General features: G+C 42.6%; 1 protein-coding gene across 1 annotated transcript in view; it reads left to right on the forward strand.

The window, feature by feature from the left end:
* fut8b (fucosyltransferase 8b (alpha (1,6) fucosyltransferase)) overlaps positions 1 to 12,653 on the forward strand; it is a 132,601-nt gene extending 119,948 nt beyond the window's left edge. Inside the window, exons 8-10 of the mRNA XM_050058236.1 lie at positions 7,572 to 7,748; positions 7,889 to 8,039; positions 10,825 to 12,653. Of these exons, the coding sequence (XP_049914193.1) occupies positions 7,572 to 7,748; positions 7,889 to 8,039; positions 10,825 to 11,163 (667 nt within the window). The 3' untranslated portion in view covers positions 11,164 to 12,653. The remainder of the gene's footprint in view (positions 1 to 7,571; positions 7,749 to 7,888; positions 8,040 to 10,824) is intronic.
* Positions 12,654 to 16,435: the final 3,782 nt, after the last annotated feature.

The raw sequence follows: 16,435 nt of genomic DNA on the forward strand, positions 1-16,435 counted from the left end.
CTTGATACATCCACTCCACTCGGCACTGATGCTGCAACAAAGTGTCTGTGCGCTTCTATCGGCACTGTGGGGGAAGGCGATATGTGTGTGTGTATGGAAAAGTGAAGAGGAGGGGGGGGGTTGAATGTGAGATGTAAAAGTAGGGCTGAAAGAGATCCATAGTGTCAGTGCGAGTAAAAAGCGCGTCAACAGTGGGAGATGCAGAGGTTGATGGAGAGAGAACCAAGAGGGATAGAAAGGCAGCTTGTCCCCAGAGCACCCAACAACCGGCAGTCGACCCCAACGCACGCCTCAGTCACCACCACCACTCAGCCCGCCGCTCCCTTAGGACGCGAGCTACAGGAAGCCTGGGAGCCACCGACTAAAAGCAGCTATCAGCACAGCTCCATCCTGCCACCATTTAATGCTTCCTAATGGTAGTAAAGATAGTCAGAGAGTGAGAGAGAGATAGAAAGGACGATGACTGCTTTTATTGCAGAGACCAGATTGGCCTTATCGCCATGGCAATGTGGTTACCAAGAGATGGATTTACTGTATATATCTTTTATAGTATCTTTTAAGGTCTATTCTATATGAATACGGCTTGTATATACCTGTATGTTTTTTTAAATCACATGTCGCAGAGTAAAACATGAGTTAAAAAAGAAGGTTTTAAAGAATCAACAATACAAAAATGTGGTAATCTGATTTTAAAAATACAATTTGCAGTGTAAACTTAGATCCTTAACTTAAGGAAGCTGTATGCAACATTCAAAGCGTATCTATGATTCAGAGTCTGGGGCAGAATTGTCTGTACACAGTTCTCAACATGGAGGTGCTTGACAGAGGCTAGCAGCTAACAATGCTAATTCAATAAACAGCCCTAATACAGAGCTGACACAGCTAACGGTGTTAATCTAGAGCAGTGGCCCAGGTCACACCAAAGGGCAAACCAAAATCTCAAGGCACACCTGTATTTACATCTGTGCACAATAGCTTCTGTAATGTGTGTTATCACTGTTATCAAGACACAAGACAATAAAAATAATAAAGAATAAGACAGGTAGGCCTCATTTACACCGCAAGCAATGCGTTTGCGTAGCGCTCGCGAAGCAGTCCACAAGCGTAGCGGCAACACACCCGAACAGTTGGTGGCGGTAGTGCCCTGTGTTTGCAAATCTCCAATAAACCCCAAAGAAGACGAAGTGAGTTTGGACCCAAAGCCAAGGGTGGAAAAATCGGCGTCTGTGCTATTTTCGAGCTTGCTCGCGAAAGCAGCACGACTCGAGCAGCGCGATAACGTGATAACATGCTCGCCGAAATGAAAACGGGAGTTAACAGCGACTGCATCGCTTGCGGTGTAAATGAGGCCGTAGCTTTCGTGATACTGTCTACCGCTGTCGTCTTCGCTGGTGCTTTGTTGTATTTTGCTCCTTACGATAAAGCGACTGATTGTCCCACTCATGGCTTTCTCCTTTTAAATGTTATCATCCCTCACACTGGCTGCCAATCAGGGCTTTTGATTTGTCACACACTTATAATTCCCATGCACAAAAAGCAACAAATAGGTTCCCTGTGAAGGTTTTTTAAATTCAATTCAATTCAATTCAATTTAATTTTTTAGCTTGAGTTTGCCTCTTTATTGGGAAATAGGGGCGCACAACATACTGATACAGTCAATTAACAATTCATTTTTTGTATAGACGTAGTTGAATATTGCAATAGTAATGTGTGGTTATCACAAAATCCCATGGCAAACCTGGATTTGCATCAAGGCACACTACCGTGGCATACCATTTGAGCAACAGTGATCTCGAGTGGCAGATGTAGCATGACTTCATTCTCTGCTCGTTTTTGGGCATTTTATGCCTTTAATGGATAGGACAGTTAAGTGTGAAAGGGGGAGAGAGAGAGGGCATGACATGCAGCAAAGGGCCACAGGCTGGACTCGAACCCGGGCCGCTGCGGCAACAGCCTTGTACATGGGGCGCCTGCTCTACCACTAAGCCACTGACGCCCCTCCATTAAATCTTTACATAGCAAATAGTTGTTTGCTGCTATATAAATGCTCAAAATGTCGGCTCCTTTAATGTAGCCTGGTAAGACCATCCTGGTGATGTGAGACATCGTGTTTCCCTCTCTGTATCACTCTCCAGATATTCATTCACAGTTTAATTTACCCACTCTCTATTGATATTATAAGACTTTATGAACTTTTTATGGCAAGACAGCCCAATTTACAATAAACTGTGATAACGATTGGCTACTTTACAAGACAAAAAATCTAGACACCTTTTTTATTTCAGATCAAAGCCTGTAAATTATAAATGTTTCTCAAAAAAAAAAAAAAACCTCAAATGGGAGAGTGGACTAGAGTAACCCTAAAAATCTGGAGAGCAATTCAAACTGCATTTGGTCTGCCAAAGCAAATCTCATCAGTGGCCAGTATAGTCTATCTTAAGAGTTTTATATCAGCACTTACAGATACAGGCTTTAAAAAGTGGTCTGAACACAGACTTAATTATTAACATCAGATCCTTCATAATGGAGCTCAAGTCATTCGAACAAATAAGACAGGAGTTCATGATCCCACGCTCTGAATTTCTCAGATATTTACAGCTTAGACATTTTCTCACCAAGTACCAGGTATGAGAAAAACTGAAAAAAACAACTCCAACAGAACAGTTCTTTACAAAACCTGTAAATTATGAGTGTTATTAATTAAGTGGTATCTTAGTATTAAGGTATGCTGCAGTTGTAATGAAAACTTACTAAGTGCGAAAATAAAGAAAGAAAAGCACAGGTTTATTTAATAACTAAATGATAGCTGCAGTCCTTTTAGGGGAGGTCCTCGTTTTGTGCACACTCGCTCACTGGAATTGGTCACTGGGACACTTAAGGGAACTGAGCCATTAGCCAAGTAGTAATTTGAAATTTGAAAGTGTAAAATATTTATTTTACTTGAAATTTTCACAAAATTATCACATATCTTTACTTCCACTAAATTTGATTTACACGATACTGAAGCACACGACTGGAGGACAAGTTTGAGTTTGTCATCTATTATTTTTCAAAAAGTATATAAAGTCCAGTGACAAATTAAAGGAAAAAGTCCAGTAGAGTTTCACAGACTCATATAGTCTTTGCTCGTGGTGGCCAAACATCTTAACATACACTTAAGGTTGCCCTTTGCTTTAATTTGTCACCCATCTGTAATTGACTGATCCTGCTCGACGATGAGGAGGAAGCACTTTCAGTATGGTACCTTTGGAAGCCACAACTCCTGCTGCTGACCAATCAACAGACTGCAGTGTTCACAGCTCCACCTTTTAGTACCAGATCTCAACAGACTGCAGTGTTCACAGCTCCACCTTTTAGTACCAGATCTGTGTGCTAGGTACCCCCAACAGAGGGGGGACCAAAAATGGGGACGGTACGGAACGGTTCCATTGGTACCATCCACAGTGGAAACAGAAAAAAAGGTGGTGGTGGAAACGGGGCTATTGTTGATCTGACATTAGGGTTACTCATCTTGATGTAGCTACATGTTAGCTAGCTCGTAAGCTTGTATTTTGCTAACATTAGCTAACTTAAGATATACTATACAACATAATGTATCTGTACAGAGTGTGACACCAATGCTTTTACTGGTTCCTCTGCCAGATCTTTTAACCAACTTCAAAATTTGGTTTTATTTTTACCGTAGACAAGCCTTGCACTTTGAATATCTTGTATAACAGGAAAGGGAAGGATTGACGGAGGTTCTGCAGGATACCAGGCTTACTCAGCTGTTATTTGAGCACACAACGAAAAGGGGCGGGACTTAGAGTTCTTAAGAACAACTTTGACATGTTTTGATGTCAAAGCGCTGTTGCATAAGCAGTGATTCTGCAGCAAGTATAGTCGTAATATGGTAATTTTCTTCTTCATGGGCAGTTGATGGGCATCCAGAGGTCATTGTCAAACAAACCGTTTATTTGGTGTTTTTGTTATTGTCACAATCTGCCAGAATCAGCAGTTGCTGCGTGCAGTGTGGGTGTGTTTGATGTCTCTAATGTATGCTTTTACGCCCACTGCAAGGATCGCCCTGCCTCGCCAGTACAGTGTGAATAGAGAGAAATGAATTCAATTATTGTGGCAGTAGTGTGGGAGAGTTCTGGGGAGGGGAGCGCAGGGGCGAGGGGAGGGGAGGGAGGAGATGGCTAAGAGCTAAGAAATGCCTCGGTGCGGCCTGTGCTGCTCTGACGGAGAGAGAAAAGGGCAAGACAAAAAGAGAGTTCACAGGAACAAAAAAACAGTAGACATGAAAGACGTGAGGGAGAAGGAGAGAGGAGACCCTGACAAAAGGATGGAAAAGCCTGGAGTCAAGACCTCTGTCCAAGCAGAGAGAGACACCAAATGAAAGACTCCGACACCCCTGCCGCCCACTCACACACTCTATTCTTTGGGTTTTATTTGTCACGTAAATAAAGGGTCTATTTCTATGGCGCCATCCCCAGGTCACTGATTGATCACTGGCCAGTGGTAGAAATTCGGTACAGCCTGTTTATTCTCTTTCTCTTAACCCCCGACTCTTCCTCTTTTACTTCTCTTCCTCTGCCTCATTTTCACCAAAGAGCTGGAGGCAGCCTTGAGGTTAGAGAAGCTGTTTGAATCCTTAAAGCAACTGGGAAATCCTGAATGGGGGAAGTGAAGGGCTAATATTCTTCACCAAGTGTCTTTTAAAAAAGATCTCTTGAACCCAGATGCTCCAGTGGAGCTGCTCCGTGGTCAGCTGCAGACAGCTGGTTGTACTGGGAAGCTCCCAGGAGGAGCTGTGTGAAAGTGGGGAAAAAGTCTACACTCCATATTTCCCTGAATTCAAGGTTGCAGAATGTGTCTCTCTTTTTTTCCATCTTAGATTTTTAAAAATTTCATTTGCTCCTCAAGGCCAGAAGTCACAATGCAGATGTGGCTGGGTAGTTTTGTAATTGAATAGTTCTGGGTGGAATAAAATTGCGTTTCAGTGTCTATCAGTTTGAGGGATGCCGCTTTGTCAGGGGAGGGAATGTCTCCGTTCTTGCCCATCTTTTCTTCTGTTTACAAGCTGTGCTCTTTTTCCTCATACGTACAGCCGGTGACAGCAGTCTCTCTTTGTCCTTGCTTGCTGCGAGCAATGACAAGGACACCGAAAAAATAACAGTTGTGTTGGATATTTCTCTGTCTGTCCATTCTTTCTTTCTCACTCTGTTTCTTAAACTTCCTCCCTCTCTGTCACCGCTTGCCTTGTATTTTCCTTTTATTTCTTTGTCTTTTGGCCCATTGTTCCTTTGTTTGCATTTATACCAACAATGGAAAGATTTCTAAGATACGCCATTCAAGCTGAAGAGCCATTTTTATTTTACAACACATGAATACACGTCAACATCAAAACACTGACTGCTGAGTTAGGTTCTCCCAATGAGAATAAAAAACACACTAAATAAAAAGTACATAAAAGTACATCGGTGTCATCCCATCTTAGCTTCACCACTGTCGGATTTTAGAAGTGAGGTCCTTGGAGTTGCTATTGATTTATCAGCAGTCAGTCACCTTGTTGTTCTTAATTATGATTCATTTTTGAATCATCCACTCTTTAAAACAAAGCTGCGGGACAGCCTGAAGAACTCTTCTTTTTGTTGCGCATGAAACAATAGAACAATGCAAGCATTTGTAAATCCTGTGTGTCTGAGAAAAGTTTGTCTGTCTTGTTCAAGCACCCTTTCCTGAGTGTTTCTAAACACCAAAATGAATTCAGATGAAGCAGGCAAGATGCCATTTCTTACTTGGTTTCTCACTTTGTAATTCAGGCAAAGAATGGGTGTGTTTCTGGAAAAAAAGGCAGAAAACCCCCACAAACATACATTGCTTCATGGTGTTAAAATAGGAAGTTCTTGCAACTCAAACGGAAGAACTTGGTGGAGCAAATGTCAGGGCCAGAACCAGTACCAGTACCCCTTAAATGATACAAATGCCGATAGAGTTTGTCATTTGATACCTTTCCTTCCTACTCAATTCGATACCCATCATGTCAATGGAAGCATTCAGTTGCGTAAAATGCCAGCATATGCCACAGGCATCCAGGGTAGCCATACTTTTAAACATTTTGGTGGCATCTTGTCACACTGAACTGCCAACTCAATCAAAAACACCTTTACTTACGCTACACCACAGACTGTCTGGGTTGTATCTGCTGCAGTAGTGAGCCAATCGCACGTAGCATTCAAGTGTAGAAAAACCAGAACCAAAACCATACAAATAGTCTTTTTTTGTAGATCTGGGTACAATAAAAAGATTGAATGCAGGTTATCGTTTGACTGGAGAAGTTTCGATACTCATTGGTATTGGGTTATTTTGGTCGATACCTTAAAGCAGCGGTTCCCAACTGGTCAAGCCAAGGGGTCCAGATCTCTCCTCAGTCATTAGCTCAAGGTCCACACAGTTTGATATATTCAGCGTTATACTCGCATTTGGCCGTGTCTTCGAACTAGTTTGCTGTCTCTGTTAGGTAGCTGTCCGTAGTACCCTGGTGTGAAATAGAAGCTACCATTTGTGATTCGAATGGTTTATTGTAACTTAACCAAGGTATCAATGTGAGGATGATGTATTTTGGTGTCTAATTAGTAGGGCTGTGTATTGAATCTCCAAGAATCTGGCAATACAATACAAATCACAATACAAGGGTTAATATTCATTATACTGCGATAATGTAAGCAAGGTTTTTTCATCGAATTTTAGGAAAACTGTCATAGTATAAAGAACACACCACCATATAAATAAAAAGGTTGCCTTTTTATTCAGACAGATAGTAGGATCCATATTTCTATTTGACACAGTCCATGTAACATGCAAAATCATAGCAATACTTTTTCTGAAATCTCAGCAGTGGAACTAACATTTGCCAAAGAAATAAAAGTGCTTGCAGGATTTTTTAGGTAAACAAATTAAGAAAATAAAAACCAATGACTGGCCAGCTCACTCAGTGTTCAAGTCCATGGTACAGGCAGACAGTCCAAAAATGCATCCAAAGCTCTCTGACTGTAGTTAAAATTCTTTTATTAATACATGGATAAACCAATGTGTTTCCACTAGAGTCTTTATCAGGGTGTGAAATGCATTGGAAACAGGTGTGCAATTTAAGAGCTCACGTGACACAGGTCAAATGATATATTGGTGTCGCCCTATTAGACAAAAAACCACATTGACAGAAATTGCAAATGAAAAATGTGTACTACAAATAATTAACATATTTAGTACGAAGAGATTGAAAAAGGTTCAATGCCAAATAAATAAAAAGCAAAGTCTTGCACTTCTTCGATTTTGATTACCTTAAATGTGTTTAAGTTTGTAAGGCGAAGTGCCCTTGTGCATTACACCACATATATAATGTGAGGGGTGAGTAATACTCAGTACTAGCTTAGAGTGTAAAGTCCAAAACTCAAATACAACTTTATGAAGAATATATGAAAGCAACCAATAAAGCAGTGAAACTATGATAAAAAGCATTTCATTTACAGCAGTTGTAGGGTACAGCGCTGGTTTGTAAGGCTGTGTGTGTGCCTGTGTGTGTGCAGAGTCCATGTGAGGAGGACGGATAAAGTGGGGACAGAGGCGGCCTTCCACCCCATAGAGGAGTACATGCTGCATGTGGAGGAACAGTTCCAACATCTGGCCAGACGTGTTCATGTCGACAAGAAACGAGTTTACCTGGCCACTGACGATCCCTCCCTGCTGCAGGAAGCCAAGACCAAGTCAGTGACCAGATGTGTGTGTGTTGTGTGTGTGTTGATGGTCATTTTGGGTACGTGAGGGCATGTTTTCCAGTTTCTTTGAGTACCTCTTGTCTTGTGACTTTATCTCACCCTGACTCCTGACTTTGTTTCCCATCCAGGTATCCAGACTATGAGTTCATCAGTGATAACTCCATCTCGTGGTCGGCGGGCCTTCACAACCGCTACACTGAGAACTCACTGAGAGGAGTCATCCTGGACATTCACTTCCTATCTCAGACCGACTTCCTGGTCTGCACCTTCTCCTCACAGGTCAGTCCGCTCTCCGCAGTCCACATTAAGAGGCAGCATGACGTGGTACTTTCAAGCTATGTGTTTTTGTGTTTCTGATATTTTGTTGAAAGTGAAGGTTGGGATGGATTTGATGTTAGGATGAAAGCAGTCCAAACGAACATGGAGAGCTGACTGGAATTTTGATGCGTGCTGCCAGTGGATGCATGTTGGTTTTGTATTAGTATCAAAGACTGTATAAAAATAATGGAAGGAGTCATGGTGACGTCACCCATGGACTTGTGGACTCCCATTTTGAAGCCTCAAGTTTGGCATTTTTGCTGTCACCATCTTTGGATCCGTGAGTGACCATATTTGGACGAGAGGGTGGAGCTGTGACAGAGTGAGGGGTGGACCTGACTCATAGACTGTGGTCAGGCCTTAGATACTCCTAGTCACTCCTTCATGCCGCAGAGTAGGGGTCAGGGTAAAGGGGCTACCATTTACATCACCTGCCACCAGATCAGCCAGTAGCAACATTTAATTGCAAAATCCAGGTTTCAACCAGTAGAGAGCAGTTGCTACGCATACATATAACATCATGTCTAAGAATTTATGAATCTGGGAAAGACTTTTGATAATCGAAACTCAAAACTCCAACTCACATGCTTTTTTAGAAGCTCAACCCCCCATATTGCCAAGGCAATTAAAAGTTCTCAAAGGGCCGAAAAAATTACAATCCCAACCAAACAGACCAGTGTGAGCTGGAGTCCGAACCCAGCCCGTCTGAGATCCTTGCATAAAATACTGACCCTGACCCTGACCCTGACCAAGCCCGATCCCCCCAAAAAGCATAGTCGGCTTCTACCACCCAGGCCGTGTGGTGGCGCACATCCAGCGGGAAAATGGACTCATCACACTGCATTTTCCCACCAGAGAAGCTCCCAGCTTCTGGAGGAAGGACAGAGAGCCCAGCACGGAGCCTAGCAACTGCTCGCACAGCAGTTGCTTTTTAATATTATGTATTTATTTATCTGTAAAAAAAAAAAAAAAAAAAAAAAACCTACCTAACCCAGCCAATAAGCTCACGCAATTTTGAACCTGGTCCAACCCGTTACATATACCCACACATTGGTTTTCAGATGGAAAAAGTGGTTTGGAAGTTTAGTTACTGTTTAATTGTGTGTGACTTAACCCCTAGCAAAAAGTTACCATGTGAGTTATATCACAAATTCAGCCTCGTACAGTTGTCATTTAGGGGGAAATTGGCCATAAAGACCAAAACAGGTTTTGTACCAGGCTGTAAACATGTTTATTTCTGTTGTTAAGTTGGGCATTTTAACATGAAAGTCTATGGGGATTAACTTGCTTCTGGAGCCAGCCTCAAGTGGTCATTAGAGGAACTACAGTTTTTGACACTTTGTGTTGGCTTCATTTTTCTTTCCCCTGGAGGTTGTTTGCTTTGTTTGTATGTGCTGATCCCCTTAAAATAAAACTTCCTTGGCATGTTCGTGAATACTCAGAAATTACAGTATTAAATGAACAACTGGTTTGACATAAAAATCTGGAGATGTCAGCCACATGTGGTGGTCTTCATCAGCGAATGGCGTTCCCAAAGGTATGTTATTACATTACCTACGTGCGGCCACCTGTAGTCACATGAGCAGACTGCTTCTACGCTTAGGTCACATGGTAGCAATACAACCATCCCTAAAAGAACAGCTAACTATATCCACAGATGAAGGCTACTAGAAGTGGCTCAAAGCTCTTGAATATTTTGACCTTATTATAAAATGTATTATTCATTTATTTATTTAAAGTTTATTTGTGAAGGAGCAAGTATGTACACTGATGCCACACGCCACAAAATATTTAGCCTCAGCTACTTTGCAAAGCCCGTCCCTAGACAGGTCTTTAAAATACATAAAAATCAATAAAAAATACACAAGAGACAGTTCAAAACACAAACTCAGCGATAAATACGTACATTAAGAACACAAAACTCAACAAGAAAATACAGACGGAACAATACAAGACAATGTAATACAATAAAACGCCATAAAACAAGAAGCAGCAGATTATTAATTCATGACGAGATGAGTGATTCCTCTTCAAAAACTGTTTCAGTTTGAAAAAAAAAAGAATTAGTCCAACTGTTGTTTGGAGATAAATAATAGGTTTTTAAAGTCAAAATGCTTTTTGTATGTTGATTATTTGACACTTACGACTGATGAAGAAGAAGAAGAAGAAGAACCAATAACAGAGATAACCCGTAATTAACGGCAAACTTGCAAACAAAAACACCTTGATTACATTATGAGTTATGAGCAGAGCTTTGGAAAACAAAATGGCTTTGTGTTGAAGTGGAGCTGCAGGAAGACAATCATCACTTGATGTTTCCAGTTTGTCACATGGCGTCATGTGATTGTCAACGAGCCCATTGTCCCAGTTTCACTCACATGTTTCAAAGCCCATTTATCACAGCTTTGACGTTACAATGCCATTTGTCATCCATTATTCTGATCATCTCAGCTCCTGAAGTGCTTTTTTATAGAGAGTTATTATAACATGGAGTGGACGGGCTTCCTGCCAACCCTAAAAATAATGTGTGAGCCGCATAATTCCTGTTCACACTCTGGGTTTAATAGTCCACCTCAAGGATCTGACCGGACTGAATCGCTTAGCAGAATTTATCCCTCTTCCACCAGGGCTGGAGGGCTCCACCAGCGTGTTGTCTCGCCTCTTCGGCTTTGTTGTATCAAGACGGATACATGTATGTGCATTTATAGATCCGAGAAAGTAACCCCCGGTTGTGTTCCCGTTTCAGGTCTGCCGTGTGGCGTACGAGATCATGCAGACACTGCATCCAGACGCCTCCTCCTTCTTCTACTCCCTGGATGACATCTACTACTTTGGAGGTCAGAACGCCCACAACCAGATCGCCATCTACCCCCACCAGCCGCGCAACAGCGAAGACATTCCCCTGGAGCCTGGAGATGTGATCGGCGTGGCGGGCAACCACTGGGACGGATACTCCAAAGGCATCAACCGCAAACTGGGCCGCACCGGCCTCTACCCTTCCTACAAGGTGAAAGAGAAAATCGAGACGGTGAAGTACCCGACGTACCCCGAGGCAGACAAACTGCTCAACTCTCAAAAGAAGTAAATAAATAAATAAGTAAATAAATGAAAAAAATAAAAGAAGAGGAGCGAGGAGAAACACGCAGACTCCGATTCCAGGGAAGGAGGCTGCTTTTTGTACAGAAAAGAGAGGCGTACTCAGTGCGCTAAGCTGGGAAGAAAAGAAAAAGCCTGTACCCAGGGGTGATAGGAACGAGAATGCACTCTTGTGTGTTTATGTGAGAGCGCGTGTGTTTACGTATGCGTGCGCGAATGTGTGTGTGCACTTGTGTAAAACGCCTGTGCATATGTCAGGTCATGGAAGACTTGCACCCTACCACTACTCCCCCCCCCCCCCTTCCCGCCCCAACCCCCGCGCCCGGCGCTCTGACGTCGTGCTCTGTAGAGATGTAGACGTGAACATTGATTTTAAATAAAGCAAGAAAAACAATTAAAATCTACACAACTGACCGAGCTCGTCTCCGGGGACAGGACTGGGACTACTGTAAGACTGGCACACACACGCCCCAGAGTGAGCTCCGAATCAATGACTGATATTAAAAAAAAAAAAAAAAAAGAGAGAGAGAGAGAGATGACAAACTGGAAAAAAGTGTTTTGATTTTTATTTAATTCTTTTCAGTGGTTTTGATTCTAATCTTGCCTTTTTTTTTTTGTTTCTTTTTCTCCTGATTAGTTTTCGTTTACTGAATGTACTGTATCTTCTTCTTGCCATGCTCACTGCTGCTCCCCCTTCCTCCTCTTCCTCCTCCTGCTCCACTCACTGTGCTTCCTCCATCTCGTCTCTACATGTGCAATTAATTTTTACCATATTGTGCTTTTATCAAGTGTTTTTAACGGTCTTAATTTCGTGCGTGTGGGGCTTGTGCATTGTATACTGTACAGTGTGTGTGTGTGGACGGATGCGTGCGCGATCAAAGTGTGCCTGTGTGTGCTGTTTAAGTCTAACGGGGCCATGTCACGACCTGGTGCCTGATTAATGGTGAGCAGTGTGTGTTTTTATTTCCGGCTTTCCTCCTGACTGAATCGTGTTCGTGTGGCCGGCAGGAGACTGGCAGTGACAGTGGGGACTGTCCACAGTCCCTCCCTCCTCCCCCCTCCTCCTCCTCCTCCTCCTCCCACAGCACTTGGAACAATGGTGAACTCCAGTCACTCCGCTGGTGACCTCTAGTGAACAATGGTAAGATTATGTGGAGTATGGTGAACTCATGGTGCACGCACACACACACACATACAGACACAGGAGCCGTCCCGAGGCTCACCAAAAAGAAGCACTCCACTGAGATAATGTCCTTTTTCGGCATCTCTGCTGTCTCTTCTGTCCATCTGTTTGTTTTTTTACTTTTTAACATTGCTGTTTTAAAATAAATGAAAAATATGCCTATGTTTAAAAATGATGATGCTATGTCATATCAAACTCAGAGTCCCCACCATGAAGGCTTTTTTTTCATAACTTATGTTCTTGGGCATTGTCTTTGATAACCACAGATCGAATAAACTTGAGAAACCAACACGGCATTTTTTTTGTCTCCCTTTCGGTCTGATTCTGTTCGCCATCTGCTCCTTCATCTCTTAAACGGGTGACACCTGCTCGTTCAATCAGGCTGCACATGCTTCAGCGACATTACACACGCTCTAAACTGAGGGCTTTTTTTTTTTTATATACAGTTGAAGAGTTCATTTCCTGAAGGGTATCCATCTATTTTTGAAGAGCAAAAAGTCATTACCTGAAGTTCATCTTTTGATATCTCCATAAAAAGGAAGACCCTGCTCCTGAAATTGAAATCACATTTTTTTTTCGCATCCCAGGATTAGAGCGACACTCTTCAAAAAGTAGTTTGTTTTATAAATCATTCAGCGAGAGTGTGCATCCACTTTCCAGTCATTACAGAGCAAAAAACTCTTAACTCCATCTTTGATTTACATTTCAAACTGAAGACCGAGATCAGTACCTTCAACAGAGACATCGCCGTCCTTCATTTAAATATTCCTTGTGACAGCTACATGACATTTCTGCCCTAAATACCAAACATTTCTCCCCGCGGAGCCAAAACGCACCGGTAGACTTCCTGCTCTCGTCTAGCGTCCTACTTCCTACTTCCTGCATGTCTGAATCGTTTATGATCTCGTTCTGTGTGTCTTATTTATGGGCTGTCTTGTTACTTTCTTACTGAGGGGGCTCTGGGAGTTTCATTACAGATCCCTCTTTAATTTCGACACTGATCTGCATGCTTCATTGGACACCCATAAGGAACGCTGCAGCTCTGGTAGCGGAGATGAGCTTTTTGGTGTGTGCGAGGGAGAATAATAGTTTTATTGGGTTGTTTTTTGGGTTTTTTTCCCCCTGCCTGACAACAACCCGCAACCAATTTAGCCCACGTTGACAAAGCGTTCACAATGCACATGCGGCGTGCAGCAGTTCATTGAACGTCTCTCTTCACTGGGAAAGAGTCCCTCGTGGGCTTTATAAACGCACACGCTAACTGGAGGGCACTTTAATTAAAATGCACTCGTTGCTGTCACAGTGGCCTGTAACAGTCGTTTAAGAGAGACGTTAGTTCAGTTAATTATTCTGTTAATTGGACTCCGCTCCTGATAGAGAGCATTCAGGTTTTTCAGCGGGCGGCTTTCTTTCTCTGCATTTGTGGTCTAATTGTTGCCGAGCTCGTTGAGAGCAGAGCGAGGCCATTTGCAGGCCTCCCACATAAATTTGTGTGTGTTGTGCAATGAAATGCAGCCTGCCCATCTGAGCGGCTCATCCATTTCCAAACGCATGTGTCAACAGGTTAAATTCTCTTCATCTGTCTTAAAGGTTCTGTATACGACACTCGGAGCGTTAATATAGCAGCAAACAACTATTTGCTATGTAAAGATAAAGTGGATTAATGGCGTTCGGAGCAGAGAATGAAGTCACGGTACCTTTGTGTGTGTTCTGTGCTGTGGTACACGGTCTGACTGCGTCTGAGTCCCTGTGTGTGTGCGATTGTAGAAAACGTGTCGCACACTCTGGCTCCATATGCATTTCTTTTTTTGGTGACGATTCGGCCTTTGAACCTTCTTCAAGATCAACAAAAGAAGAAGGCCCAAAGGCCGAATCGTCACCAAAAAAAGAAATGCATATGGAGCCAAAGTGTGCGACACTAGACAATCAAGTCTACTGCCAGTGATCAGCACCTCATTATAATCCTTGGTGTGCATTACTTTTATATTTTAAATCTGTGTGTGTGTATCCCATTGGCTAATTGCCAATGCTCTGCACTGCGCTCGTACGATGGTTACAACTGCTAGCGATGGCATCATGAAAGGGTAACACCCACCCTTCCTCTTCATACTGGTCATGAAAAGATGTCTCCCCAGACTGTGTTTCCTTGCTAAGCTGCAGTACAGGTACAAAGAAGCAAAGAAGGAATTTGTTACCAACAAGACAAAGACTTTACAGCCATGCCAGCAGCTCTATGAAGCTCTACCAAGCCTCAGGATCAGCACCAGGCTTTGAAGCCAATTTTACATTGTGGCCAAACATGGAATTATAACTTCCAGGTCCATCACGTGCCATAGGACTCATTCATTCATTCATTCATTCATTCATTCATTCTCCATAACCGCTTATCCTGTTGGGGGTCACGGGGGGCTGGAGCCTATCCCAGCTGACATTGGGCAAGAGGCAGGGTACACCCTGGACAGGTCACCAGACTATCACAGGACTGACACATAGAGACAGACAACCATTCACACTCACATTCAGACCTACGGACAATTTAGAGTCACCAATTAACCTGCATGTCTTTGGACTGTGGGAGGAAGCTGGAGTACCTGGAGAAAACCCACACTGACACAGGGAGAACATGCAAACTCCACACAGAGGGGCTCCCCCACCTTGGGTTCAAACCAGAAACCCTCATGCTGTGAGGTGACAATGCTAACCACCCAAAAAGAATTATTCCCTTTGACTTAAGTTTTGAAATGGACGTCTGTAAATCAGTGGATACATTTTTTTAGCGTGATAACCCCCATTAAATGACTTGTGTCACTATCGGAATCTGTTTGAAAAGTCCTTTTAAAGTGTAGAAAAACTGTATGATTAAATCATTTTATCCCCATGCAAGTTAACAAAGGGCTAAACCAGAAGTTAGCTGTTCAGCCGGTGGAAGTTAGCCACTAGACTGCTGTAAGTCTCTAGTGTGCCTTCTCTATGGGCCTTACATTACAGAAGATCTGGATAATTTTACACCCAGGAAGTAGAACTTCATGGCCTCATGTGCCACTGAGACACTTCTGTAGAAGTGGACAGGCTGTGCCTTCAACGCTGTGTCCAGTTCCACAGGCTCGTAGGCACAGTGGTGCTTTGAGTTGAGTGCTAACATCAGCATGCTAACACAGTGAAACTTCTAACATGCTGATGTTCAGCAGGTATTAATTACTAGGTTTGCCATCTAGAGCAGTGGTTTGCAAGCAGTTTGTAAAAAAACACCTTATTTTCAAGTTGAGTGAATTTCCTGCAGGGAGCTTTTATTTTGAGGTCCTGTTTCCTGCTGTACAGTGAGTGACTAACGGAAAGCTAGTCACTCACTATGTGACAGAGACAGCAAACTAGCTGTCATGGCCAAACGCAAGTATGTCGCTGAAAGAATTAGACTGTGTGGACCTTTAACTAATGACTAAGGAGAAATGTGGACCACATGGCTGGACTAGTTGAGAACCACTGCTATAGAGTGTTGAAGAAGAAGAAGAAGAATACTTCATTAATCCTTGCGGAAATTACTTTGTCACAGCAGCAGTGTATCCCTCAGGCAACACACACAAGACAATAATGGATAACTAGTAATACAGCATAAAAGACAAGTAGAAGGGAGCAGGTTAATAGTGCATTAGTTACTGTGCATTAAAAAGTCTGATTGAAAAGTCTGATGGCTAGGATGCTAACATATATATATGGCACTAAACATAAAGTAAAGCTGAGTCTGATGGGAATATCATTCATTTTGTGTTTGATTTAATTAGGGACCATTTGCACAAAACACCTTAAGATCTCTCCTTAAGTATGATACTTAAGGCTTAACTTCCCTTCAGCTTGGGGACTTACCGAAATATGTTGCAAAGAATCCCTTAAAACAGGCATGTCCAAAGTCTGGCCCGGGGGCCAATTTTAATTGGCCCTCGGCTTGACTTTCAAATTATACCATACGTGGCCCTTTACACAATAATGGTTAATCAAGCAAAATCACTTCTCATTTTTACCCTTCACTTCCCAATGATAGGACTAACATACAGTTTGTAGACAGGCATCAAGTAGTAATAAA

The sequence above is a fragment of the Epinephelus moara genome, chromosome 12 (assembly GCF_006386435.1).
Source record: "Epinephelus moara isolate mb chromosome 12, YSFRI_EMoa_1.0, whole genome shotgun sequence".
NCBI lineage: Eukaryota > Metazoa > Chordata > Actinopteri > Perciformes > Serranidae > Epinephelus > Epinephelus moara.